Here is a 10,533-nt window from a genome sequence, read left to right on the forward strand (position 1 = left end):
AATACATTTTTAACTTTTCTTACAAAGATGCAATGACAAGGCATTACACGTCGTAATATATCCTGTGTCCAGCAGCAGGGTCTACAGCGTCAGACTGCCTGCACAGCCTTCACCACACTCTCGAGTCAGCTGTATTTGCTGATGCCTCTTATCTGGGGTGGAAAGCTGAGGTTTTCTCTTTCTGTCAGTGTCTCCCAGGCAGGTGGAGAGGAGGGTTGACTGATGGGGAACAGCTACCCTTTCTCTCAGAAGCCCCTCCCCCACCCATCACACCACGCATGTTCGGGACAGAGCACACTTTCGTGCGGAATAACAATGCAACAAGAAATGGAATAGAGGAATAGAGAAATAGATTCTTCAATTTATTACAGCTTGTGAGACTCAATCTCTTTGTAGGCACAGCCAAGCATTAAAAATATTCATGAATATGAGTCAAACGCAGAAGGTAATGCAAGAACATACACACTGGAGAGATCAATACGCTGCAAAAACGGGGAAATAGTCGCCAAACATCATGTCTTAGAAACAACAAAAACAACATCTTCTCGAGGTTGAGTCTTCTTCAAGCAATAAAGTAGTCGATTACTTACATATCTTCTATAAAAAAAACTAAAAAAACGGCCATGTTAATTGGGAGTCTAGGTGTGCACCATGTGCTTGTTATCCAGAGACTGTACATGAGGAGGAATCCAATAGAGTAGTGATTCTCTGAGAGATGGGAGAAGGAGGCTCTCGGGGGCCTAACTAATACCTGCAGGATGCATGCAGGTAGACAGTCGCATCGATACTGCACACAACAAACAATGCAAAACTCTCGTTGCCTCGCTGTCTCTCTAGATCTCCTCAACTTCTCCTCTCCTCCCCGCCTCATTTATCACTTGAACTCTGAGTTGGGCTCATGGGGGGGTAGAGAGTAGTGAATGTGGGGTCTGTCCTCCTCAGACACGTGGCTCTCAGGTCAGCTCCCTCCTGGCCGTTCTACACCACTCGTTTGATACGGAGGACTCTCGCCTTGAACAGCTCCAGCTGGTCGCTGGCCAGCGCGGCTCGCAGGGCCCTGAAGAAGGCGGTGTACTGGGCGGTGTTGTGGAGCATCAGCAGCACCCCCGCCAGCAGCTCATTGGTCACCAGCAGGTGGTGCAGATAGGCCCTCTGGTGGTTGGTGCAGCAGTAGCAGCCACAGCCCTCCACCAGCGGTCTGAAGTCCCCCCGATACCTGGGAGGGGTTGAGACACAATGCAAAGGGTGGTCTTCTTTGGCCAAGACTCTGCAGTGGCTTTGGGTAAATCTTTACTATTTAGTTATTTTTATCAAAAATTTCAGCAAAAAATTATCTATTCATTGATGGACGGATCGGGGTTAGGTCATCTGGCTGAAAGATGCCTACAAGTAGCCTGTGGAGACTGGGGTGTGAACCCAGGGCCTTTGAGAAGGGAAGGGGTCACACACCAACCACTAGACTACCCTAGTCTCAAAATCAGACCTTAATTACTGAACACAAACTCGACCGGCCCTAGGAAACTGTAAAAGGTTTGTAAAGGTTTCAAATCCAAACCATCTAGCATACGCAATGACGAAAAACAATCGGATAGCTTCATCCACCACGAAAAATAAGTTTATTTCGGTAGAATAGCTCTGTCACGAAACAGGAATCAAGGCGTCACTCCGCCCAACTCTGGTCCATCTTCCCCAGAAGTTCTGCTGTATCATAGTAGGACTGCTGGAACTTCTGATCTAGAAGTCCAACTATGTTACAGCAGAACTTCTGGGGAAGTTCTGCTGTTGTTGGCAGTAGGACTGCTGAATAAGAAGTTCTGCTGTAACACCGTAGGACTGCTGGAGCAGAGGTTACGCTGTAACACAGTAGGACTGCTGGATCAGAGGTTCTGATGTAACACAGTAGGACTGCTGGATCCCAGATTAAGACAACCCTAACGAGAAGATTCACTACTGTGGGGTTTGAAGGTCATTCAAAAGGAGACTCGCTCTTAACAGAGAACCCACACGGACTGAAGCCTCCCGTGGAGGTGACTGGAACGAGTGAGACTCACTTGGTGTCCTTCAGATCCATCTCAAAGGGCGTCATCGTCTCCTCTCCGTCTTCCAGCTCAGCATCTCCGCCCCGCTCGGGCTGCCACGTCTCATCCAGCTCCTCACCCAGCTCCAGCACTGACACACGCACACGCACACGCACACACACACACACACACAAAGTGTGTAAGAATCTACGCCTCGTTCCTTGGTATGCTCTGCCTTGAGATTCATCGGTGCGATGAATTAGACATAATAATGAAATGTCACTGCTGTGAATGCTTTGTTGATGCAATGAATACATTCAATCCCCCCCCCCCATGAATACATTCAAACAAAATACATTCAATCCGGTTGAAGACCATGTTTCCCTTTCTTTTCTTGCATATTTACAGCAGTATCGATTCAGTACATTAGTAAGGTAAGATGCCTTCCCACTGGGGGATAGGGAAGAGTAGCGACAGCTAGGGGGACAGAATAATGCAGATGGTTGACCGCCTAAACAGATGTAGAGAGCTCTCCCCCCCACAACAGGGGGAGATTAGGACAGTGGATAATATTGACTCACACAACCTAACATATATATCAGAAACAATATCGTCTTATTAGCACATATATAGTAAAGAAGACCAGTGACAGTTAGTGACTGATGTGGGATGTTGCCAGCTGGACGTTGACAAGCAAAAGACGTGAGAGAGGCTCACCAAGGGTCCGTCTGGCCCTCAGCCTCAAGGGCCCCCAGAGTCAGGAGCCCTCAGAGTCAGGGGCCTGTGAACTAAGAGATCAGAGGATTAGGGGAAGACACCTGAACGAGGCCAGCTGAAGAATGGAGGTTGGTCCGACACAAAGGAGTTTCACGACAGCCATGCTGAGAAACACGTCGTGGAGAGGGCTTCAGAACACGGATAGAGCAGGAAGCCACGTCGACACAAAGTAAAGCGGGAGATAGCGCACCAGAGAGGAGCGTTAATGAGTTCCCGGGGAAACACCCAAACCCCCAAGTTATTACATGAAGGAAAAGGCCTCTGTGAGTAACTGGGAACAACTGAAACAGAGAGATAGGAGTACCATAATTAAATAGACTGACAGATGGAAACAAGCAGTGGACCCTACGGAACCCGTAAGGGACATGGGGTAAAAAAACTTTTTTTAACATTTCTCGTGCGCACGAGAAAGTATCTTGTTTGTGTGTGTGTGTGTGTGTGTGTGTGTGTGTGTGTGTGTGTGTGTGTGTGTGTGTGTGTGTGTGTGTGTGTGTGTGTGTGTGACATCAGCGAGTGAGTGGACGAGTGAGGAGAGCAAGCGGTAGCGTGCGTGTCATTTTATGTCTGGTTGTGTTTGAATAAAGCAAGGGCGTTATTTTGCATAGGAACGGAGGTAGCCTACATTTCCCAACCAACTTTTGGAAGAAAGGATTGTCCCTACCAATATTTTGATTTATTATTTAATATAACGTAAATATGTTTGACATAATGCATTTAATATAATATTTTATGGCAAACTCGGCGGCCACTGACGCAAAGACACGGGGGGAGAATCCCCTCGGTTCGTATACCTCGCGCGATGGGCACGATTAAATATTCACGTGAACCTCTGGAGCACACGCTCACTTCTGACCTGCCTCCACGTTATTCGCTTCAGAAGTTCCTAATATGGTCGGAATGAAGCGGCCATCGATTCTTGACAGGCTGGCTACTTTTTTCTTACACACAACCGGACTCGTTCATTACTTCTCTAAACTGACACGCACGCTACCGCTCGCTCTCGTCGCTCGTCCACTCACTCACTGACGTCACTCACTGACGTCACTCACTGACGTCACTCACACACACACACACACACACACACACACACACACACACACACACACACACACACACACACACACACACACAGCCAGTGATATGCGTACGAGATAGGCTTACTTTCTCGTGCCCACAAGATTCTTTCTCGTGCTCCCGTGAAACGTAAAAAAAATGTTTTTACCCCATGTCCTTTTACGGGTTCCGTATTATCCTCCTGAGCAAAGAATTTCTTATATTTATATTTTATCACATTGAACGGGTACGTCCTATGGAGGCATCCATGTTCTTCCGGTATATGAAGCATGACAACGGCCAAGAGGGACGCTACGTGGTACTAGCAGACTAAACATGTTTCGCTTAGAGCCAGGTCGACTTAAACGTAGAAGGAGCTTGGCGAGACACGCTTGTTACTGCTCCGGCAAATTTGAAAGCCTGCACCTCACTTTGGTTCACAATGCATGATCATACTAATGCCATGCCAGAGGAGAAGAAATCCTTGTCGCCAAAAAGGGAATAAAAAAGCCAACGTCACGTCATCGTTTAAATACAATTAATGAGAATAAAACCTGGATAACAACACAGGGGCAAGGCAGGGTGAGGCCTTGATGTGAAGACACCACACAGCCCTGACTGTAGTCCCTATGGCTTAACCAGCATAAGAGAATCAAGCTAGCAAACCATCTCTCCCTGCCTTCCACATGGAAACTCAAAGCAGAATCGAACTACCAAACCATCTCTCCCTTAGTCTGGCTATTGCCAGACCAAGCTCAATCGTAGATTGCACGTTGGTCTGGGGAAGCTGCTGTCATTTTCTTCAGCACAAGAGGCGTGATCAACGGGCCTAGTTCAACTGACTCTGTACGCGATTGGCTGCTTGCCGTCGCTTCCCTGTCGTCATTGTGTTAAACCAGCCAATAGCACGCCAATGGGAAAAGCCAGCTTGGTTCTTTTGGCTCCCGCAAAAACGAAAACAGAAAGAAATGTATTGCTCTTCTCCAGACCCTTGTGCAGGGCAAACTCAAATCGCCGGCGGAATGGGCGGGGCTACCCAGACCATCTCTCCCTGCCTTCCACATGGAAACTCAAAGCAGAATCTAACTAGCAAACCATCTCTCCCTGCCTTCCACATGGAAACTCAAAGCAGAATCTAACTAGCAAACCATCTCTCCCTGCCTTCCACATGGAAACTCAAAGCAGAATCTAACTAGCAAACCAGCCCCCCCTGCCTTCCACATGGCCATTCTAAGCAGAAATTAACTAGCATGCCATCTCTCCCTGCCTTCAAGATGGAAACTTAAAGCCCTGACCGCTCATTCATTGGCAGAGCTACACCTTCTACAATTTCTGATGAAGGATTCTGTTCTAACAAGGTATGATTGTAGCATCGCTTCTTTACACATTAGATGGATAGTCTTTATTTTATGTTTGTACTGCAGTGAGTGCTGGCAGAGGGGTATCCAAGGGGGATGTGAATCTCAGACCATGCCCGTAAGTCATTAGGCTCTGATGTTTAAGCTATCGCTTAGCATTCACATCATTTGCCTCTAGATGTTACACAATGACGCCTGCAATTATGCAACTTTCTACAATGATAATAATAGGAAATGGAAGAATCAGGCCTCAATCCTCTGGTGTGTGTCGTAAGCCTTTATCTTTAGAGAGTTGAGATGAATAGATCTCCCCTTCATGACATGAAGGCAATAGAAGAATCCATTGTGGATTCCTCCACAAAATCATCGCAGCCTTCAGCTACCAAGGAGACAATACCGTATTTTTTTCGGTACAAAAACACATTAAAAAAGAATCACAAAAATCATGTAATTTAAACAAAGAAAACGTCCCCTAATATTGTAATGTTAAATATTGTACCACTGGCTCACAGGTGAGCTGCAAAAGAAGCATGTTTGTGCCCCGACGGTTACGACAGCATAGCCTCTAATGCAGGGTGAGGAGACACTGCCGCACTACTGCACACCTGGGGTGCTGGGAGTGATACCTGCTCTCTCGGGGTCCAGGGAGAGGTCCAGGTCAAAGGTCAAGGCGCAGCCCCGCTCCGTCACCTGGAAGGGGAAGAAGCTCTCGAACAGGTCCACCCCGGCCTCCACACACGCCACCACCTCGTCGGGCCTGCCGACACCCTGGAGCAGCCTGAGAACCACACACACACAGTTCATAAAAGCTATAAATACATGGGTATGCAGAGATATTCTGGGATATCTATCAAAATACTTAGTTCTGCATTACAGCAGAACTATCGGTTGCAACTCAGTTTGAAATCAATCAAACAGGAGCAAGGAGAATCAATCCATCACAGCCACACACACACATCTATCAGCTCAGAGCAGGTCTACTGCAGAGACCAGACCGTGTCCTCTCCATTGAGAGGTTAGGTTCTCTCCCCCTTTTGCCCGGGCCTGATCAGACCAAACTCAACATTTGATAATGACCTCATTATGGTGGACACCCACTGCCCGTCTCTCTCGCCACACGCTCTGGTGACGTCTGATGGTGAAAACGATGGTGAATAACAGAGGGTGCTCTGGGGCTGTATATGCCCCCAGCCACCCAGCGGCTCCCCTAGCTCAGCTCCCCACCTACTTCAGCCCTGCACCCCCAGCACCACTCCCCCTCTCACTTCATAGGGAAGGAGGAAGCAGGAGGAGGCCAAGTGGGAGGTGTTCCCTGGTTGAAGGCCATTGAAAGGACACGCTTCCTGAGGGGGAGAGATGCCTATGGAAGAGGAGACTCTTCCTCCTCTGCCCTAGCCGCTACCCTGGAGAGATGAACTCAACCAGCACATGGAGGCCGAGAGAACATACCGAGGGGTATGGATGACAGCTCGTCATCTATTCCCCCCCAAAGGGAACCTGACTGTAAGCCCCCCCCCCGCCCCGAGAAGAGAATAATGAGCCTCGGTAGACGCATCAGCTGAGCGCATTAGAAGACGCAAGCCTGGGCGGAAGGAGGCTGGGCAGCCCACTGCAATCCTCCACCTGATGCCAGTGCTCAAGGTTCTTCAGGGAATCATTCATCGTTACACGATATGTCACGGGAAGTCAAGGTCAGGACATGGAATTCTAGATATGGAGTAGACAGGAGATAGGAGGTATAGAGACAGGAGTGGTAAAAGTTTATAAGCAGTATATCACTTTCATTGAATGAATCGTTTTCATTGAATGAATATGAATGATGGTATTGCTTGGCTATAGTCCTTAGAAGAGGACATGGCGGAGACTCGAGAGAGAGAGGGGCGGGTTGTCCACGTCTGGAGGGACAGCTGATTGGCAGACCAGGACTTGGTGATGTTAAATTATCCAATAAGGTCACACAGATAGACAATGTTTGGGTCAAGGTGGACATGGAATTTAATAAGCACGTGGGGCTATATGTGGGAAAAGGGTACTCATACTACTTAATATATATCAGATTATATATATCAAACTTATATATGCTTATGTATATTTATCTTTTTTGCACCTGTTTATTGCACACCTGTTTATTTGCACACCTGTATATTTGCACACATTTTGTACTATTATGTCTGAGTAACAGCTACTTCTACTTATGCACATGGACCATCCATTCCACTTTTTCTATCCTAGGCTAGGTATTGTGGTTGCATGGTTTTGTTTAGGTGGGATATGTATGTGTATGTGTTGTGTTGTGTTGTGTTGTGTATGTATGCTGGCTGCTGGAACACCTAAATGTCTCTGCTGAGATGAATTAAGTATATCTTATCTTATATTAATAGGAACAAATCCAATTAGGAAAATTATGGAGAAAAAGTTTCGAAGCACTGTTTTTTTTTTCAATGAAGATAACTATACTTGCTGGAAACTACTGATATTTATGGAATATCTAGATATTTGTAAAATATCCAGCGACCATCCCTCCTGTGTTCTAATGGTCTATTGTATAGCTAATCGTGTTAAAAGGCTAATTGATGATTAGAAAACCCTTGTGCAATTATATTAGCACAGCTGAAAACTGTTAAATAACAGTTAATGAAATTGTCTGGGTGACCCCAAACTTTTGAACGGTATGCGTGTGTGTACACACACACGCATACACACAGGCTGGCTGTCCCCCAACCTCTACTACACTGTGGACGGAGCGGGGGGCCGACCTGGGCTTGTCTTCTGGCAGCTCCCCAGCCACGGCGCTGATGAGCTGCGTCCTCAGCGAGCCGTCCATGGAGCCCGTCTGGAAGCCGTCCAGGCAGAAGCCGCCCACGGGTCGCTTGGCCGTCTCCCTGGCTGACCGGAGCCTCTCCTCCAGGCAGTCCCCTCCCTCCACCACCCCCAGCACCTCCGCTCCCTGCAGCTCCTGGGGCACGCACGCACACCAACATGCACACACACCCACAAACACACACACACACACACACACACACACACACACACACACACACACACACACACACACACACACACACACACACACACACACACACACACACACACACACACACAACAAACAAACAAACACACACACACACACGAGAGAGAGGGTTGGGCAGGGAGACACAGTGAAGGGGGATGATTCCAAAGAATATGACTCTTTTTTACATTATCATCATGTTATTCATGTATGCCAAAAAAAAATATTCTCAAGAAAAATGGATCAGCCAAATCTCCTGACGGGTACAGAACAAAAGTTGTTGTGGTTATCTTCCCCATCATCTTGAAAACCAAGTTGGGCTCCAAAATTCATTTCACATGATAACAAAGACTTTCCAACCATTCCTTCAGTCAGTCAACAACTTAACAAAATAACACTAAATCCTTAACGATAAGTAGTGTGATGACGACTGCAGTGTGATGACGACTGCAGTGTGGGTGTGTCAACGTACCGCCGTCTGTTGGTGGATGAGCAGACATTCGTCGAGATGGGCCAGAGTCCGGTCCACTGATTTGCGGAGCCTCTTCCTGGAGGTGGCGTCCCCCTGCCAGGTCTCTCCATCGGCCATGCTCTGGTACAGGTCTGGCCTCAGAGCCTTCTGCATGGCCATGAACCGGCCCACCGTCAGCTCTATCCGCCCCCCGCTGCCCCACACCGACACCGTCTGGACCACAGGGAGCAGGATCAGCCTGCTAGAGAGGCTGCTAGCAACATACTCATGGACCCGGACCTCCCCCTAGAGAGGCTGCTAGCAACATACTCATTGACCCTGATCAACACTAGGCTGCTAGCAACATATTCCCGGGGGACAGAGTTAAACTCTCCCAATATGCAGAATGACTTGGATAAAAATGAACCATAGCGTTATTCTTCATGAGCCACCCTGACCTTGTTGGTGACGTGGCCCGCAGGTCTCGGGGTCAAGGGGTCATGGAGGGAGCAGTACAGCACTGTATCTTGAAGACCTGCACCCAAAGAACAAGACAACAGAACACCAGTTGCAACAATTGGAAGTGTTTCAACGGAAAGGTTGGGGAAGACAGTATTTTGTAGGCCTACAGTGAGGTCGGCCATAGGTCAAGGTTAGTGCGAACAGGAACAATGGTGATGACAGTATTTTGTAGGCCTACAGTGAGGTCAGCAATAGGTCACCTTGCCAACGATTGGTTCGCTATGATACAATGCAAACTCTTAACTGATTCTTGTTGACAAAATAAATGTTTCAGTGCTTTGGAAATTTAATTTCCTGGTTTCCTTTACACAATCAGAAGCCTCCTTACTCCGCCCCCCTTAGGACACACAATGTAATTGTGTATCCCAAGGATTTACAATTACAAATTCTCTATTTACATCTTCTCTATTGTAGCAAGGGAAATACTATGTGCGCTACTTCGGCGGTCAGGGTTGCTAAGCTATTATTATATATGCTACCAACAATGCAAGCTGGATGCATGATGATGTGCATCCTTTTTTCACACAAGAATCGTGAATCACTTTATACAATGCTGCAAAGATGAAATAATTGAAGGCACATGAAATGAAGCCTGCATTTACCATACCTGCAAACTTCTTGAATCCATCCTTATATTCCTCCAACACTTCCTGGTGCTCCGCTCTTAAAGTTAAAAGCCAACATAAATATAAGTGGGGAAGACAAGGCTTGTCATATAAAGGAGATATGGACGTGTGTAGAATAGGTTATCTGGAGGGATTTTACTCACACTGTGGATAGGGTGAGCTGTGTGACGGAGGGCAGAGGGCTCAGGGTGTGCAGGGTTTCCTGGGTCAGGTGGGGTACAGTGCCACAACGGGTGTACAGTAAGCAGCCGGGCACCTCCAGTGAGCTGGTGGCCGCCCTGCCGATCTCCCTCAGGACACCGAGGCGGTATCCTCCCTGAACCACGCGACTCAGCTCCAGTTTCATCTTTCATAAAGCAATACGCTCTGATACCTACAACTGCAAAAACATACGTCTAATTACTTGTTCATAACTGAGCAAGCCTCCTGACATGCGATAGGGACGTTAGCGACCTAGCTAACAAGCTCACGTGTTCTTCACTCATCGATACTGTGATCTTGAAACAAAGAAATGTGTGCAAGACAGTGGCCGTGGTTTAACTTGACACTGAAGGTTTTCATTGGGAGCAGTTTTAATAACAGCTTACCGTAGCTTAACAGAAGCACTCCCTACTAGCCTATACACAGAGAACTACAACACGGACCTGGAACAAGACTACACGTCGCGGTAATGACGTCATTGGTTCGGTTGCCCTTCGTAGTCTACAGATCCAAACGT

At 47.5% G+C, this 10,533-nt stretch overlaps 1 protein-coding gene across 2 annotated transcripts; it reads right to left on the bottom strand.

The window, feature by feature from the left end:
- Window positions 1-349: 349 nt before the first annotated feature.
- On the bottom strand, window positions 350-10,477 carry qtrt2 (queuine tRNA-ribosyltransferase accessory subunit 2). Of its 2 annotated transcripts, none has more exons than XM_079755176.1 (9): window positions 10,403-10,477; window positions 9,959-10,194; window positions 9,797-9,852; window positions 9,126-9,202; window positions 8,689-8,901; window positions 7,963-8,162; window positions 5,833-5,984; window positions 2,052-2,169; window positions 350-1,216 (listed from the first exon to the last, which is right to left on the bottom strand). In XM_079755176.1, the coding sequence occupies exons 2-9, from the start codon at window positions 10,159-10,161 to the stop codon at window positions 979-981; spliced, it is 1,257 nt and encodes a 418-aa protein (XP_079611302.1). In that variant the 5' UTR covers window positions 10,162-10,194; window positions 10,403-10,477; the 3' UTR covers window positions 350-978. The 2 variants fall into 2 exon arrangements, with proteins under 2 accessions (XP_079611302.1, XP_079611301.1); XM_079755175.1 differs by having other exon boundaries at window positions 5,812-5,984.
- Between the last annotated feature and the right edge of the window lie 56 nt (window positions 10,478-10,533).

The sequence above is a fragment of the Pollachius pollachius genome, assembly GCF_949987615.1.
Source record: "Pollachius pollachius genome assembly, chromosome: 17".
NCBI classification, from domain to species: domain Eukaryota; kingdom Metazoa; phylum Chordata; class Actinopteri; order Gadiformes; family Gadidae; genus Pollachius; species Pollachius pollachius.